General features: G+C 36.2%; 1 protein-coding gene across 1 annotated transcript in view; it reads right to left on the reverse strand.

The window, feature by feature from the left end:
- Positions 1–6,716: 6,716 nt before the first annotated feature.
- SLC38A6 (solute carrier family 38 member 6) overlaps positions 6,717–18,754 on the reverse strand; it is a 67,751-nt gene continuing 55,713 nt past the window's right edge. Inside the window, exons 9-16 of the mRNA XM_024748335.1 lie at positions 17,266–17,331; positions 16,958–17,011; positions 14,894–14,973; positions 14,446–14,546; positions 9,078–9,202; positions 7,808–7,952; positions 7,607–7,701; positions 6,717–7,418 (exon numbers count right to left, since the gene is read on the reverse strand). Of these exons, the coding sequence (XP_024604103.1) occupies positions 7,338–7,418; positions 7,607–7,701; positions 7,808–7,952; positions 9,078–9,202; positions 14,446–14,546; positions 14,894–14,973; positions 16,958–17,011; positions 17,266–17,331 (747 nt within the window). The 3' untranslated portion in view covers positions 6,717–7,337. The remainder of the gene's footprint in view (positions 7,419–7,606; positions 7,702–7,807; positions 7,953–9,077; positions 9,203–14,445; positions 14,547–14,893; positions 14,974–16,957; positions 17,012–17,265; positions 17,332–18,754) is intronic.

Consider the following 18,754-nt stretch of genomic DNA (forward strand, 5'->3'; position numbering starts at 1 on the left):
TGATGAAGAGGAGCCAGGCTTGCAAAGGTCTTTGAAGAGAATGGTCTAACTAGGGAAAACGCTTAACACATGGGAACAAGCTTGGTGTGTTCAAGGGACAGACAGGCCTGTGTGCTGGAGAAGAGTGAAAGACAGATACTAGGTGAGGCCAGAGAAATGAGTAGGTACAGATGAAAGAGAACCTCGTAGGCCATGGCACAGAGAGATGGGAAGCCATGAGAGGAAATTAAGCAGGGCAGTGACATGATCTGATTTACATTTTTAAACAACTACTTTGGCTGCACTGTGGAAAGAGATTGCAGGTGGCAGGGATGAAAGCAAAAAAACCAGCTGGGAGGTTAGATTGAAACAGTGGGGCCACTGACAGACATGGGAAAACTGTGGAGGGGGACAGATTTGAACATGTTGAGTTTGAGGTTACTGTGTGGCATCCAAGCAGAAATGTCCAAGAGCAACTAGAAATATGAAGAATAGGTGAGAATTTAGGTTATACCTACTAACTTGGGAGATTCTTCCAGGGGCTCTGAAGAAAAGCAGGTTGGATTACACTACAGGAATAGAACAACTTCACTGAGAGAGATTAATAATGACTTGGAAGAAAGGTTTCTAGTGGTGGGTCGGAGGGCTCTGTAGTTAGTCTTGTGTCACTGAACTTTTTCATCTGTGAATGGGATGAAGAAATGGCAGGACAATGAAGAATGCCAAAAAGCAGGGAACAATACCTGATGTACTAGAATCAAGATTCAAAAAAGATCTCACCTGCTGGAAGGACGAGCTGAAGCTAACAAGATGATATTTTACAGATATATAGATGGATAACAGGTGTGTGTGTGTGTGTGTGTGTGTGTGTGTACATGAATATATGTATGTACATGTGTCTGTGTGACCTGGAGCTTTTGTTGACCACATACTTTATAAGCCTAAAGTGTAATGACGTGAAAAAGCTGATGTAAAATAAGAGTATGTTGATAATATTTATTATAAAACTTCAAAGATTATTTTCTGGGACAGAATACATCAGTAGTGAAAACAAACCACATTAATCAGGATTATTTCTAGAACACTATTTTCTGATCAGGCTGCTGACTAGGTGGCGAAAGCAGAGAAGGGAGAAGGGATACGTGGTTTGGACAGTATGTGATCTGAGGAACAATCATGTAATGAAACTGTAGGTATATTCAATTCAGGGTTTAACAGAGAATTTGAGCTTTTCCCAAACATCATATAATCTAACTTAAAGACACAAAGTATATTTCCCCTGGTTAAGAGAAAACTCAGTCTTCAAACATTGAAGGTCTTCAGAGAATTAAAGTAGCTTGTCCAAAATTAGACAGAAAGCAGTAGAGTTGGGATTTGAACACAAGTAAGTTTGACTCCAATATCTTTAATATACATATGTGTATATGTGTATATATATCTGTGTATATAGAGATACATATAAATGAAATATGTATAATTTTTCCTTTGAGTTAATCAGTTTCACTTATCAAGTCTATCTGAAAAGGTTCAGTCAGAAAAATCCAAGTTGTAGCTAAGCTTTTTTTCAGGCAAGAAGTGTGCCTTATTTACCTTCACACCTTTAGGACCAGCAAGACCGGTTAGCTGTTTGCTCGGTGAATTAGACAGCCCCCTTGCTGGTGCTGTGTATCAGTGCACTGATCAACACGAGATAAAACACATACACATTCAAACAAGTGGGAAGCATTTCTCTGCATGTCTTTTTTCTTTATAGCATTTCAAATTACAACGCCTTTTAATCCATCTGTCTTTTTTTCCCCTGGCAACTCAATTCCCCTCTCCACCATTTACTTTGTCCCATAGGCAAATAAACCTCTCACTGCTACCTGTCCACCTGGCCATCAGCCAAGACGAGCCTTCCTGCTCCTAGTGCTCATCCTGACTGACAGCCTGGCAAACTAGGACAGTGGATCATGATAGCAAAAATGTACATCAGATTGTTTAGAAGGGGTGAGAAACAAAGAATTCTGATTGCAATGAGGAAACCACATCCACAATAACTTATCCTTCATCAAAATTTTCTTTTCCCATTTTTCCTACTTCATTATGGAAAGACTATATATAGGAGGGTTATGGTAAAAAGATGAATAAAGTATGTGTTTAAATTAGAAAAGCGAATTTCTCATTCTATAGAAGGTTCTGAGTTCTTAGACCAAAAATTACGATACCTAAAATTCAGGCAGAGTAATTTGCAGGAAACAAAGTATGTTTCCAATAGGGTTAATTCTAACACAGCCACAGAGTACTGTCAATATGCCAAGAAGGAAAACAGGTTAAAATTAATGGTTTGAGTCCCTCCGTTTCCAGCATCTATTTCCTATCTCTATATACCATACTGGCAGTGTCACCAGTGGAGACAGCCCCAGCGGAAACACTCTCCACACCCAGCTCTCTCTAGTAACCTGATCCTGCAAATACACAGGGCAGAGGATGCACAAGAGAAAAATCTGTTTACCTTAAAAAGAGATCTTCCACTTTCATTAACATCTCATACAGTGCTCACCATTTTATTTGTGCTCACATAACCTTATTCCTAGGCTCTAAAATGAATCATTTCAGGGTCAAATGGTTATAGCCCTTCCACCAATGGCAGGGAAATTCATATTTCATATACAAATGGTACTGATGCAAAGGATACCCTAAGAAAGAAGTGAATCTTTCCCAACTGATCTCTGCTCACTTCACCCACCACCGCTTACCCCCAAAAAATGGGGGAGAAAAAAATTCTTAAAGGTGGATGCTTTATATGTAGGCGAATATAGAACATGAGATTTTGCAAAGATGAAAATGTTTTTAGCAGCACACGAAGGCCAATGATTAGCTCATAACCCATCTAAAGGCATGTGTAACGTTTACCTGAAAATGGATGGTTTATTTCTGCTTTTCCATTGGTGAGTATACCAGGGTACTAAGCTTAAATTTAAAAGGTGCCGGATAAGCTGGGACAAAGTGAGAGAGCGGCATGGACATACAAACACTACCAAATGTAAAATAGATAGCTAGTGGGAAGCAGTCGCAAGGCACAGGGAGATCAGCTCGGTGCTTTGTGACCACCTAGAGGGGTGGGATAGGGAGGTTGGGAGGGAGATGCAAGACGGAGGGGATATGGAGATATATACATACATATAGCTGATTCACTTTGTTATATAGCAGAAACTAACACAACATTGTAAAGCAATTATACTCCAATAAAGATGTTAAAAAAAAAAAAGATAGGTAGATTGAAAAAGCCTAGGTGGTAAAGCAGTTTTAAGAGGCTTAAAAATATCTAATTTATCTTAAAATTTTTTGTAATATCGATTCTAACAGATTCTCTCTTTCAGAAATTATTCCTCATAGAATATAAGTTTTGCACTATAGTCAATAATTTCTGTTCTTACTATAAAACATTCACATATGAATAGTACAGATGTACACTTAGTAGGCTTCTCGTACATTTTAATATAGCAGCCAATTCAAACTCATTTATTAACATTATTAAAATGATTTTAAATTAAGCATAGGTAACTTTGGTTTAAATAAAGTGCATACATGGTGGTTACGTTTATTTTCAATTATGTAGTAATTCTGGAACTTAGGCACTGTGTCTGTACAATTTGTATTTTCTTATTATAATAGATTTCATCCCACTTGGCATAAAGGGAAAATAGAATTTTCTATAGACTGGAGTAACTCCCTAGAAGCCTGTTTTGGATTCATAGAATATTTGGTTTAGGCAGAAAGAAAATACACACAACATGTTCATTTGAAAATGACTAGTCACACTTGGTATTACTCTAAAGGTAAATATAATCAAGATATAAAGACATTTCTGGACCCGATTATTTTATTAAAATGTATAATCTTCTGTGATGTGTTTCTTCTGGTTCATACTATTATATAATGATTTTAATTAAAAATAAAAATGTTTTTCTTTTATTAAAAAAAAAAAGTGCCATGGTAGGAAGAAACACTAGAGTACAGAAGGAAACAAAGCCAGAGAGGTTGGGCTGACCTGGTAACTTGCTACCCATCAAACGCCAGTTAGGAATTTCCAGAGAGTAGAGAATCTATGCTACTTTCAAGGCTTCAATTCTAAACCTAAATTGTGCTGAATTTCAGAATCTCCTTCTAGATGGAAAAGAAAAAACAACAACAAAGGTTTCCAGACCTCGGGTGTTTAAAGGGCCTTCACACAGTAAATCAACCTACTGCTGTCTTGTTTTCTCCACAGCCAGACTGAAATAATACAGCGTCAGCAGAGGTGTGAATTACCTCCATTCACCTTAATGGAGTGTTAACTTCAAAGGCTTGTTTTAACCATTTAAATGCTAAGCTCATGAGTAACATTCTGTTAAAAAAAAAAAGTACAATTTAAACATTCACCCTCAACATATGAAAGTAATTTATATTCTCAGCACTTCATCTTCTAATTTAGCAAACAAGTCTCCAAGTGTTAGAAAAATATAGATTTTGTGCTTTACTTAGTTTTATTTTAAATAGTTATTACCTAATAAATTATGAACATTAAGCCCACAATAAGAAGGCCTGTATTTCCCAGGAAAAATGCTGAGGAGTACTTGAACAAGGTTTTATTCGAAATCCTGATGAAGGGGGCACTGCTTTTACCAGTCATCTTACTAGCTTCCTCCAAACTCATAGGGAAAGTTATGACTCCAAACAGGCAACTAGATAAGGCAGAATATTAAAGTAAAATAAAAATAAACACCTCTCCAAATAATTTCTTTTGATATTAACTAAGTTTCATGCAGCGTTCAATAGGTTTGCCAAACCTCCCATGATCCCATCCCACGAGCAGGTGACAAATGTATTAATTGATGCCCACCTGTCATCACACTTAACATCTGCCCCAGGAGGCATCCTTGCATCTGTTGCATATTTAGGGCTATTTTGGTATTAGGAGTTAGATTTATTTTAGCAGCTGAACACCTATTTGTATTTGGATCTATAATTTCCCATAGAAATGTGGGAAAGCACTAAAAAGAATGCACATGGGGCCAGTTCTCCTGTGAGTGAAGGCTAGAAAACGATTCTAAACATATTAGTTGTGCAAGATGGAAGATGAAGAAATTCCATGTCCTTGTCTGAAAGCAACTTCATTTTACAGGTCTAGACGAAAGGATGGGGAAAAAAAGGGGATAAACATCTAATTTACTAAGAGCGCCTATTTTGGTCTGCACCTAATTTATGCAAGGTCATTTAATCCTCTCAACACAACCCTGTATAATTGGTATTAACTCCATTTAATACCTATGTGAAAGTAGAGGTTTAGAGAGGTTAAGTGGTTTGCCTAAATTCACTGAGATTTTCATCTAAGTCTTTCTAAGCCCCAAACCTGGACCTTTTCCATTACACTATGCTGATCTCAAGTTGCCAAAGAGGAAACTTAACTCAGTTGTCAATTTTTCAGCCCATTTCCTAAGTGGGAAGCAAGGGGGCACCAGCAAAAGTGTGCATTTCCATACATGCAAATTGGCACTTTGCATGTAATTCTCTACTTTACATGTGTGCAGGGGTGGGATTACATTTTTACTGATACACCCTGGCTTTGGTAGGCTGCTAACAAGGTGCCCTTTACAAGAATACTCCCTGGGGCAGTAGGGGAGGGAGGCACCTAGCTCCTGGTTTCCAACCAGGAATAAGCCACATCAATGCGAAGACTGGAACGATCTATAACCTCCAAACAAAGTATGATATAAATCATCAATATTTGTCTCTGTTCGCCAAATAGAAAGTCACATGTTTTAGTGACAAATGAGAAAGCTCAGAGAACTTTCAAATCCACAGCCAGTCATCACAGCTCTATCTCATACTGCACGACAGAGGAAAATCACAAAAGTTTCTTAGGATTTGGAGTCAGGGCAAAATACCAAGTGAAATAATCCAACAGTTTTGTTATTGGTGACTGATGTTGACATTAACCTACAAACTAAAATTCAATTTTGTATATAAACAATATACTGATTTCTTTAAAAACAAAAAAATTGTCTCAATATATTTAATAACATTAAAAACTTCTCTGTGAAAGATGTTGTTAAGAGAATGAAAAGGCAACTCACAGACTGGGAGAAAATCTTTGTGAAACACATATCTGATAAAGGATTGGTGTCTAAAATATACAAAGAATGCTTAAAACTCAACAATGTAAAAACAGCCCAATTTTAAAAATCTGAACCTCACCAAAGAACATATACAGATGGCAAATAAACATGTGAAAAGATGCTCAACATCATATGTCAATAGGGAAATACAAATTAAAACAACAATGAGATACAACTGCACACCCATTAGAATGGTGAAAATCCCAAACACTGACAACACCCAATGTCGGCAAGGATGTGGAACAACAGGAACTCTCACACATTGCTGGCAGGACTGCAAAATGTTACAGCCACTTTGGAAGGCAGTTGGGCAGTTTCTTATAAGACTAAATATTCTACCATACCATGCAGCAATTGCTAAAAAATAGTCTTTGGTATTAACCCAAATAAGCTGAAAATTTCTGTCCACACAAAAGTCTGCATACAAATGTTTGTAGCAGCTTTATTCACAAATGCCAAAATTTGGAAGCAAACAAGAGGTCATTCAACAGGTGAATGGAAAAACAAACTGTGGTACATCCATACAATGGAATACTGTCAGTGAAACAAACTGTGGTACATCCATACAATGGAATATTGTCAGTGATTAAAAAAAAAGAGCTATCAAGCTATGAAAAGACACGGAGGAAACTTAAACGCACATTGCTAAGTGAAAGGTTAGATACTATATGATTCCACCAAATGACATTTTAGAAAAGGCTCATGGGGAATGCTCATGGTGTTTATGGAGACAGTAAAAAGATCAGTGGTTGCATCAAAAGTGAACCCTACTGTAAACTATGAACTTCAGTTAATAGTAATGTATCAAAGTTGGCTCATCAAGTATAACAAAGGTACTTCACTAATGCAAGATGTTAGTAATGTGGGACACTATGGGTGTGCTGGAATGAGGGAATATATGAGAACTCTCTGTACTTTCTGTTCAATTATTTCTGTAAACGTTAAAACTACCCTAAAAAATAAAGTCTGTTAATTAAAAAAAAAAAACCACAAACAAAAGATGCTCAACATATTTAAGAGCATTCTGAGTTTCTTATTTTGATTAAAACTGCTATGTCTACTTTCCCCTACCGACTCCTGTTTTGTTCCGCTTTTCTGTCAATGTTTGCAAAACTGTTAGGCCATATAAAGAGGATTCATCCAAGGTCCCTTCCAGAATAATTCCTTTTTGCATTTGGAGGTAAATTATTCAGCAAAAGACGTGGGAAAATATTTCTTTCACTTATTAATCCAATTAAAAATAATGAGTGCTAAACTAAAATTACCAACCAAAATACCAAAGATGAGCAAAACAAGCGCCTGTGGAAATAAGGAAAAAAGATAAAGAATAATTAGAGCATTATTTCAAACCTTCACGTGCTCCAATAATGTACATTATAGTTCAAAATACATTAACTTTCGTAAGGTAGGTAAAATACTTAATTATAAAATGACAAGTTATTTCTTAAAATAAGATTCTTAAAAGAAACAAACAAAAATCAACCTACCCCAAACTTTTTCCATGAGAGAAAATCCTCTCTGCTCAGTTTAAGATGAAACAGTCCCGGGAACACAAAAATCAAACATGTTGATGTACTGGAACCTTAAAGTGGGGAGGAAAAGAAAATAGTATTGCCAGATTCAGATGTGAGACTGGATGACAATTTAATCTATTTTAGAAAATGGAATTTTTGAAATAGAAAACTTACCAACTACACCAAGTACATTCCTAATGTCAGGAACATATATCGCAAGTAAAACAATGATAATATTGAGAGCTATAGTGATCAAAGAATGGCGAATCCATGAGAATGGAAAATTGGAGAAAAACATCATCATTAAAGCTTTCCTTGCCTGTACAACAGAAAAAGATTTAAGCAAAGAGGAGGTAACAAAGCCAAACTACTTGCTTAGGGAAACACATGTATGGTACAGTTACCATAATATTCTTGCCCTCTAAACCATTTAGATTCCAAAAATATGGCATAAACTATTACTGTAAGGTATTTATTGCACAAAAACTGAGAAATATACCTATCTGTGTGAGCTTCATAAAAACTGTTTTGGTTTTATTCTTGAAAAAATTTTCACATGCAATTTCTTTCAGTTGTATAATTTTCAAAATTACCAACAATAACACTTTGTGAAGAAATCACAGAGTATCATTTTCATGAAATTCAACAGATAAAAGAACAAATGGTTTAAAACAGAAAAAGAAGTCATGGCATGATAAAGAAATACCATTTGCTGTTTTATGTTATATTACCTGTTTCACAGCATGTAAATGTGAAAACTAGTTCATGATGCTCTCTACTGCTAAGGCGGGCAACAGGCAGTCCCGTCCCACAAGCATTTACCCAGCCCCCGCTGCAGTGGCCCCAGTCTTAAGGAGCTCCCCGTTCAGGGGCTCAAGTCGTCCACTAGAAGCATCTGTACCCAAAGCCTATGATTCCATTCTCCCAGAAATTCTCAAGAGTCTTACATATGGCAACTAAATGCCGAGTGATGATCTGCTGTGCCCCTTAAACTATAACTCTAGAGCAAATAAAATCTGTGACTAAGATTAGACTAGAACGTCTATGTGAAAATAAATTTCCAATAAACTAGAAGGAGCTTATTTTTGCTGACTTGACTTTTTCCTCTTCACGCACATTCTTTTGAAAACAGAATACAGAATTAAAGGGGGAAAAAAACCCCAAAAAACTTTAGAAGAACTATAGTCTCTAAATTGGAAACAATGCTGTGGGAGAGCGTAAATCTAAACTAAATCTGAAAAAGCACAAATTAGTTTAGCGGTTCACTGTTATTTTTGTGCTTTCATGGGGCCATAGGCAAGTATGAGGTCTTTGATCAATTACTGGACAAATGAATAAGATATACAAGACTAGATGTGATTCAAACATTCTAGTCTGTAAAGAATTAGTGTTGCCATATTAGGGAGCTGCTACACCAAGCAACAAAACCTTTAAGAGCACTTACAGGGAAGTGGATTAGAGGGACTGTCAAAAGCACAGCAAATAGTATGCATAACTTCACAGTCATGACGACAACATCATGTGGCAAGTATTTACTATAACCTTGTAGTAATTCTGACGCCACACTGTCTGCAAATTTAAAAAACAATAATAAGGATCACATTATAAACTACTAAGATGTTAATAACAGTAACATTATTTTCCTTTGCACAAACGGATCTTAACAGATTTTGGATTCCCAGTACCAAATCCATCTCTGGCCTTTTTCCTATCCTATGAAACACAGAGACATTAAGTAAATATCTTCTGGAAACCTACAGTGTTTTCTTTTAATGAAACTAGAAATTGGCCCAGGCAGAATCTCTAAAATTATGACAATGAATATACATTTAAGAAAATCTCTTTAGAACTTTTCCATAATCTGAAGGTTTTGAACAACACTTTAATAAAGTGCTTTCATGTATACTACTGAATTTGGTCCTTATGATAACAATATAAGATAGGTAGCTAGGCTAAAAATTATTAACTGACTTGCCCAAGATCATACAGTACAAAGGGACAGAGCTGGCAGAGCTGTGCTCCCAAATTGTTTTGATGCCAAAGCCTTTCCTTAATATTGCAATGTTTTCTAGGATCTTATAGTTTTGTGCATGCTACCTGCTTCATCAACATTTCATCTATAGATTCATCTTTCATAAAAGAGAATGCAGTGTTAGGGTAATGGCTTCCTTAGCAAGCAAGTGTGGTAGTCAGTGACAGAATCTGAACAAGCTGACCATGCTTTGCTCCCTGGTGTTCTTCTACACTCACGTCTTCCTTACTCCAAGCCAGAGGAGGGCTATTAAGAGTGAGAGTTCTCAAGAACACTCCATATCACTGCCTTGTAGGGAAAGATGAGTTTGTACTTAAAATAGAATTGTGGTTTTGTTGTTGTTGTTTTTTGTTTTTTTAATTTGAGACCATACGGTTTGGAAAAGTCACTTTGGAGAAAATAAAAAAACAAATCAAATACTTTAAAATTTAAAGGGGAGATAAGATGAAGACACACACATATAATAGAAAGTGTGTAAACACAGACACACTTAAGTGGAAGAAGAAGGTCTAAACAAAGAGCTATGGTGATTCTGAACAGGGAAAGATAACTATGGCTTTGGGATGAACATGAACGAAATCCAAGAAGACTTGAGAAGAGTCATCATGATATAGTGAGCAGCAGGGTAGTAGAGGGGCTTGAATTCTGCGATCAAACAGACTAAGATTCAAACCCTACTCTTACTAGCAAACTTCTCTGAGTTTTTACATTTGTAAAATGTGGACAATAATATACTGACCTACAGAGTTACTGTGAACATGACATGAGTTAATGTATGTGTGCTGACATTCAAAGATGTGGGGAAGAAATTCTCTCTGGTAGCAATACGCAACCAAGAAAATGAGCAGCCCAATAGCACTTCAGAGGCTGAAAGACTGTGTGGTAGAGAAAAGAGAGTAGTGGGTGATAAGGCTGGAAATGCATTTAAGACCAGTAACAGAGCTCTTCTTAGGGTCTGGACTCAATCTGGTAGGCCACAGAGATGCAATGACTTCTGAAGAACAGTGCATTATGACCTGAACTAAGCAGGAAGACAGATTGGAAGAAAAAGAGGCCCAAAACAGGAATAACAGAAGGCTACTGTCATAACCACTGAGAGGTAATGAGGATTTGAACTAGATTAGTAATAATGGAAATGGGATAGAAACTAATTGTTGAAAGTATCAAAGACATACTTGATATAATGTGGGACTAATGGACCAAATAAGAGATTAAGAAGAGCCAGGAAAGCTGGATTCTAGTCCCAAATATGTGAGATACTTGTGACTCTTTGGAAAAATATAGCAAACTATTTTATTTCCACTTTCTGAATCATAAAAATGAGCTATTAACACTTACTGCTTAAGAACTTTGTAGACTTTTAAAGTGGTCTGGTTATTATGCAACATTTGGGTATTGGCCTGGTTTATCAGAGGAACACTTTTTATTCCTCACCTTATAATGCTTTAACATCTGTAATCAGAGCCAATATTATTAATCTAGGTACATACTTATTGGTCCCTTTAATCTGATAAAATTTAGATATTAACTAAGCCTTGAGAGCACTGAATGAAAGGATCCCAAGCAGCTCCAGAAGCCTGAAGAACTAGATTGATTACAAGTTCAAAATACCTGTTACATGTCTACTTTCTACTTTCCCAAGATAAAAACCTTTTTCCTGAGCCAGTCAATTCTGTGTTCCTAGCTGAGCCTTATGCAAGGGATAGAGTACAACACACTTCTCTGCATTCAGACAAATCTCTACAAATCTCAGGAAGAACCTGATGGTGATCTCTGCAAGTTATATCTTCTCTTGAAGTCAGGAGGCTGCCCTGTTTAATACACACTGTCAAACAGGGGATGAAGTTTATAAAGATTATCACAGAGTAACAGAAATATCACTGGATTAATATTCAGGAGACATGCCACTAATTGTGAGACAGGTCACTTCACCTTTTGGACTTAAGCTACTCACCTATAAAATGAGTTGAAGGCGTTAATTTGTGACAAGCCCTTCTGATAAGGTCTCAAGCTCAATCAGCAATTTCTGTAAGACTGAGAGCTACTGCTATTCCAATAGAAATATACCGTAAAAGACTTTCAACCCAAAAGAGAAACACTGTGAATAGCAAATCAATATCTGAATCTTCTTCTGTCTTTGGAGAAGGAACTTTTATATCATTCTTTCTTTCTTTCTTTCTTTCCTTCTATCTATCTATCACCTACTTACCAGCCTACCATGTGATTTTCTTAGATCTGTATATCTGCATTACATAAAGCGTGGATATTCTAAAGAATCTGCATCAGTGGAAAAGGGCTAAGTCAGAGACAACAGCTTTACTTGATAACCAGGAAAATGCCTGTGTAGGAAACATTTCACGTACATGATGAAAATATTTAGCCTCTGTGTTCAGGCAAAAATAGATAGATAGATAGATAGATATGCCTGGAGCTTAAGTGAGCCAGGTTTTTCCAAAAGTTCACTTTGCGAAAAACTTGGAATGAAGGGAATCTGGATTCTGTGGCATAATTCCTGAGGAGGCAGCACAGTAATAAAGGCATTGACTCTGGAGAGAGTCAGAATTGGATTCAAATCCCAACTCATTATCCATTAGCTGCAGGTACTGGCCAAAGTGCCCAACTTATCTGAACCCATATCTTGCAGAGTCGTCATAAGGACTGAGTTAGGCAAGGTATATAATAAAACACATGGCACGTACAGAATAAACGTGAGCTCAATAAATGCATCAGCATCTATCCTTCCTCCACGTCCCTTTCCACCTAAGTTTTCTTATAATTTAACATAGCTCCTAACATCTCGTGGTAATATTTTTGTAACTACTTTTCAGCTGTCCTGGAAATTGGTAGGCCATTTGAGGTTTCTTCCAGATAGCTCTATTGATCCATAGGGAAGAAGAGGTCCATTTTTTGGACTTTTTCTCAATTTTGGAAGATCCCTAAATATAATAGTATTTGTGCCAGGTGACGATTTCAATTTATAAAAATATACAGCTCTTCTACTAAGTTTTTGCTGAATCCCAACGAAGACCCTGCTGTAGTATCTCATTGTTCTAGAAAAGCATCACTGTGCTCAACTCTGTACGAAGACAAACGCAACAACCAAAAATACAGTTTATGCATTTCAAGAATTTTATTTCCTTAACAATGATCAAAAAAGTTTAACAATCTGCTTTAACTTTCCTTGTAGTGTATCCATGCTCATGTTGGAAGTAGGAAGTAACGCTCTTCCGGATGGTGTGTACAGAGCTCTACCACTCTTATTCAACATAGTACAAAAATGCAAGAGCAGATTTAGATTCATCAGTCACCTTTATTAGTGTTGAAATGACATAGAGTTAGCAAGAAAAGGACTGTATAGAGCAATTATAATTGTCTCACACACTGAAAAGTCTAAGGTAATACACGGATAATAATATACTGAAAAGTTACCATATTTAAATTGTTTCATTAATGACAGTAAGAAGAGAAGTACAGTGCTGAAAAAAGGGCACCTGAAATTATGAAATAATTGCAATAATAATGATAACAGTAATGATAATACACCACCAGTAGTAGCTCTCCTTTGTGGAAGATGGCTGTGTGCCAGATACTGTAACAGGCATTTTCCATATAACTTATTTCCTCTTCAATATAACTCTATACAATTATCCCTGTGTTACAGATTAGGAGATGAAGATAGCACAAGGTGAAGTACCCTGGTTCAAGGCCACACAGCTAGTTAGAGCACAGTGGTTTTTTGAATCATATTTGTTGGGTTTCAAAATTCATACTCTTTCCACTGGGCTTAGGAAAGGTAGTCATACAAGTAAATGTCCAAAAACTTGTCAGACCTGAAAAAACTCTGGAAGGTAAGCAAAGCACCATTACAAGCCATCGTGAATGTCTAAAACCTGAAACACATGCACAAGGCCACTGACGGTGAAATCAGAGTCAGAACAGCTAAATATCACAAAAGTAACAATAGCCATCTACCTGGAGCGTTGTTATAGGGGCATTCATAAACTGAAAAGTGTATTCAAGGATTTGACAAACTGAGTGCAGTTTGTTATAATGTGTTTGTTTGCAAATTAAACAAGTGCGTTTGCAAATTTAACAAGAGAGCTTACAATTTTTTTTCTTGTTCTAGACTTTTAAGTTTTATTTTTTCTTGAGGTTCTTACCAGAAGAGAAAAAAACTCACCAAGCACATAACTTTTCAAAAGTAAATAAAACAAAATTTTACTTTTATTTTGTGAATTTAAAAGAATCCTTTAAAAATTTAGAGAGAAAGTTCATGGCAAAGCACAGAATACACACTGCAGAACTGTGTGAATTAAATCTAAAGGCAGAGGTCTCTGACATAAGGGTACAACTATAGTCCAGGTAAAACCCTTTCCTTTCTCAACTTGTTCGTTTGCAATTAAGATGACTGATTCTCTCAACCTCCCAAACTGCTGAACTAGAGTCTAACATATTGAATTCTCAATTAAAAAAAATGAAATCATTATTGCACTTTTTTTTTTTCTCGTAGAAAGACTTCAATGTTTCTAAGCCCGAGATTTTACTTGGGTGTTTAAGAAAATTTTCATATGAAGTTATCAATCTTGAATTTGATCCACCTTTTTAAGAGAAAGAAAATCAGTTCTTTAAGGCCCGTAGAGCCACCACAGTGGTGCACTGAATTCTGGCAGCCTGAACAAATTAACTTGCTAAAGAAAGGCAGAAACAAAGTCCATATTCAGGTGTGAGATCAACTACAGAACAATTTGTTTTGTCATCTATAATGAAATAATATACTTACCATAAAAAGTGAGGTACCCAAAGAGTGCAGATATAAAATAAATGAGAAAACTTAAAGCGATTGCTGTATTGGTTACGTGCTGCATCCTTTTCTTAGAAGGTCTAAAAGAAAAAAAATGGTAAAATTAGAATCTGTGATCTGAATTATATCTAAATAGATAAATATCTCCCAAGCTACTCAAAAGGATTCCTTAATCACTCAAGACCTAGTTCTCTAATAACTACACACTACAATTCTTGATCTGAAATTACTGCACAAAGGACTATGCTTCAAAGAAGCATTCTCAATTTAGAACTAAGTCTTGGTTGTTTTGTTTTGTTTTAAACTAACACCTACAATCCAGTGGTGGGATGGAAGGATTCACAGAGGAGAATGTTATTCAATCTGAAAGTCCTAGAAGTAAAAAGACATACTAATACATTTTAAATATTCCAGGATTCTATAGTACCTTTGAAGTTCACAATATATGGGCAATATTGAGGTGTGGCAGAGAAATGAAAAAGCCATGGTTGGTATGGCATAAGCACTCTGAAAAAAAATTTTTTTAAAGATGAAATTATTAAATGCTACTCTGTTGAAACCACGACTTCATTTGACAATAAAATCAGTTCTCCAAAAAAAAAATCAATTTAGTTAAATTTCTTTCATGTTTCATGAATCACCTGTTTATAAAATAAGAGGGGTTTTTTTGGTTTTTTGTTTTTAACGAGACACACAATTATGGTCCCCAGTAAATATTTTACTTGATAGCTGTATTGCCCACACTAGCAAAAATATTTCTTGGCTCTTCCACACCAGGTTGGTTTTACTACAATCACTGCTGCTTCTATATTGTATCAGTAAGATAAAAATAATTAAGGTAAGATAAATAACATTTAGGTAAGATGAAAAATAATAACATTTTAGAAATGATCTTATTGTAATTCTCAGTCTTTCCTAATGCATGCATTAGGAAACTCAAAAACATCTTATTACCCTAAGCAGCAATAATAGTTAATGCTTTTGAACCTGCTTTCACCAACTCAATTCAAGTACCAACTTAATCTAAGAGAATACTGAATATATTAATCACATCTTAGCATCTATAACTAGGGTCTCTTTTGATGGGAATGAACATGATTTATTCTAGACCAACACATTCATAGAGATCCACTGGAATATATGAACAAAACTGTTGTTTTTTTAAAATTAGAATAGTTAAGAACCAGAGAAAGTTACAAAGCAAACAAAAGTTACCATCTAAATGAAAACACTGTCTTTACAAAATAGATGGTAATGATTTACTTTCTCTTTTCTACTCTAAAAAAATTTCTCCTTAACTAACTTAAGGCTCTTCAGCAAAAGAAGTTCCAGATGACTGTAGATCTATCTTCAGACACAAGGCCTCTTAAAATATCAGAGGAGAGCTGGCAGGAAGGAAAGCTGTAGCATTTCCCAAGGCTAGATTAAGAGAATGAAATTCAATTCACAAATTCTCTTTCATATACTGCTCAGTTTCCTGGCTTGTCAATTACCCTACCTAAATCTTTAAGGCACGTGGAGGCCTTTACCATGTAAAAGATGTGGTAACCTCCCTTGTGGGGCCAGAGAGACATTTCTTATTTAAAAACTGGGGAATAAGGGAGTTCCCTGGTGGCCTAGTGGTTAGGATTCCAGGCTTTCATTGCTGTGGCCCGGGGTTCAATCCCTGATTGGGGAACTGAGATCCCATAAGCTGCAAGGCACGGCCAAAAGCAAAACAAAACAACAATGGAAAAGAACCCTGGGGAATAAAAAGGAAAATTTTGCATGGAGGAGTTATCACACTAAAATGCTACACTAATAGGGTTATACATGAGTAGTGGGGATTCTAGTATCTGGGACCTGCATTTTAGCCGAATCACAAAGTGTACATGAAGAAACCTGCAGCAACAAGGAACATATGGCTCTTTTAGAATGGTAAAGTAGAGATCATTCAGATCAGTTTCCTGTCTCCTCTGCTGATGCTCAGGAGCTTTTGCAGGCATTTCAAATATCCTAGCTCTCTCAGAGAAGGCAAGGGGGGACTTGGTCCTTCTGCCTCTGCTACAGGCATCATAAATTTCAACTTTGGAATGTCAGCCAGGAGACATATTGGCAGTGCTCAATTGCTGGTCCAATGATGAGGCTGTTTAGCCACAGACCAAGGTTCTACTCACAGGGGAGGAGTTTTTGATATAATTGGCTATTTAGCTTTACAAGTCCAGAGGGCAACAGGAAGTCTGTATGCACAGAGGACCTTATTGGCCAGACCAGACATTCAGTAAATCTGTTCTTTTAGGCAGTGGCCCACTTAAAACAGGCTCCATTTAAAGGCGTGCCAAAAAAAAGGTGGCCGTTTCATAATGGGCCACCTTCTGGTAAGCAACCCTATACTTAGCACTTTCATGAAAATTAGTTAGTTACAGGTAAAAGACCTAAGAGACCCTGTTACACAAACCTCTTAAACTTGAAATGTGAAAAAACTAAAAGTATCTGTTAATAACTTACACACCTCTTTGGAGAAATGAAAGAGCTTTGGTTTACAAGCATCTGTAGCATTTGAAATCTGTTTAAGAGGATTGAGGGGAAAGAGAGAAACCAACAGTCATTAAAAGTTAGAATACATCAAAAAAAACCAAGATGAATTTATTATTACTGGGCTTTCAAATAAAAATATTTCAAAACAAAGTTCCAAAATGCAATATAGCCATTACTTTTTTATTAATTAGGAAAAAAATCATTATTAGTCATATTTTATTTTTCTTTTTAGCTTAAAATAAAAAGGAAGAAGCTGAAAAAAAAGCCAAACAAAACAATTACGTGGAAGTATTGCTCTACAGAATCTAATGTCAGAGGACAAGGGATGGACCATTTTTTGATTATTATCTGTAAGAATAAGTAGGATCAGATGATTTCTTACCAAATTCATGACAAGAAATTGATTTTAAATAGGTCAGTATCATTTCAATTAATCTAACACCATGCCAAATAATATGCTAACAAATAAAAGATTCTTTGTTCATGTCATTTTCCCTAGATAGAATGGGGCCATCATCTGACACGGGCACCTACGGTGTGGGACAGCATGAGGGGCTGCATAGTTGTTTGGTGGAGATCTCCCCCACTGAAGACTGAGAGCTTTCAAAACTCCAATAGTATCAAGGCATTAAAAGAAAATCCAACTCAGAATGGGAACACGATGTTTTTAGTGACAATAGTACAAGAATATGGCCATCTGTGGACCTGGCATCAGTAGCAGACAGAGAAATATTAATAGCAGTTTTGGAAATGGTCACAGGTAGATGCAAAGGGGGAGGCTCAGGGATTTCTGATGCATGAGCACTGGCCCTCCTTGCTTTTTTCAAACTTACATCACTTTTGGTGAATGTGGATGAAGCTGGCAAACGATAAGAGCACAAAGCTAAGGAACTAGAGCTGGTAAAAATGAATTTTTTAAAAAATTAAAAGAAATCCAGAGGGCTGCTATTTCCCAGAAACAATCAATGAAAATGTTTCAGGATTTTACTCTTAATTGTGGCCATCCTGTTCCTAGACCTACAGTTGAGTTGGTCAACATTACCACTGTTGTAGTTGTTTCAGGGCACATAATTACTCTGTAAATACTTGCTCTAGGCTGAAACCCAGCATTCAAAAGGGCAAGGGAGAATAAAGGAAGCATCTGTCCTTTGCAGAAGACCTGTAAGTAAATATTATACTATTCCTATTTGGTATTTATCTAGTTTTAGATTTTAACTAATTCAATCAAAATTTTACATAGTGATAAAACAAACCCAAGGAAAACATATACTTTTAGGATTAAATTAATGAGTCAACTAAAAAATTACTCTTATTTAAAACCCTCACCAAGAGAAAAAAAAAAAAACTGTAAGGGTAAACTGGGCAAGTTGCTTTGCTATTTCTAGGTAAGTTTTCAATACAGAATAAACTAAATGGTCAACTTACCAAAAAGAAAGAAAAAAAAATCAAAAGCAATAATCTCACCATTTTTTTTTTTCTGATATGTCTGCCCAAAAAGGATGAGGATGGGGTGGGGTAGAAGCAAAGTTGTTACTGGTCTCTCTGTTCAGCCCTGCTCCAAATTCAGCATCTCACATTTCCCCCTGACTAACAGTGGAGGCGGCAGCAGCAACAACCATTTACATTGTATACCAGGTAGTTTGATAAGGTCGGTATGTGAGCTACCTCATTTTATCAGCTGTTATTACAAGACTTGCAAACCCAAATATTTCAAAACAGTGCTCCAAAATGCAAGAAAATGATTATTTTTTTCATTAATCAGAAAATATCA

The sequence above is a fragment of the Neophocaena asiaeorientalis genome, unplaced genomic scaffold (genome assembly GCF_003031525.2).
Source record: "Neophocaena asiaeorientalis asiaeorientalis breed wild unplaced genomic scaffold, Neophocaena_asiaeorientalis_V1.1 scaffold698, whole genome shotgun sequence".
Taxonomy (NCBI): domain Eukaryota; kingdom Metazoa; phylum Chordata; class Mammalia; order Artiodactyla; family Phocoenidae; genus Neophocaena; species Neophocaena asiaeorientalis.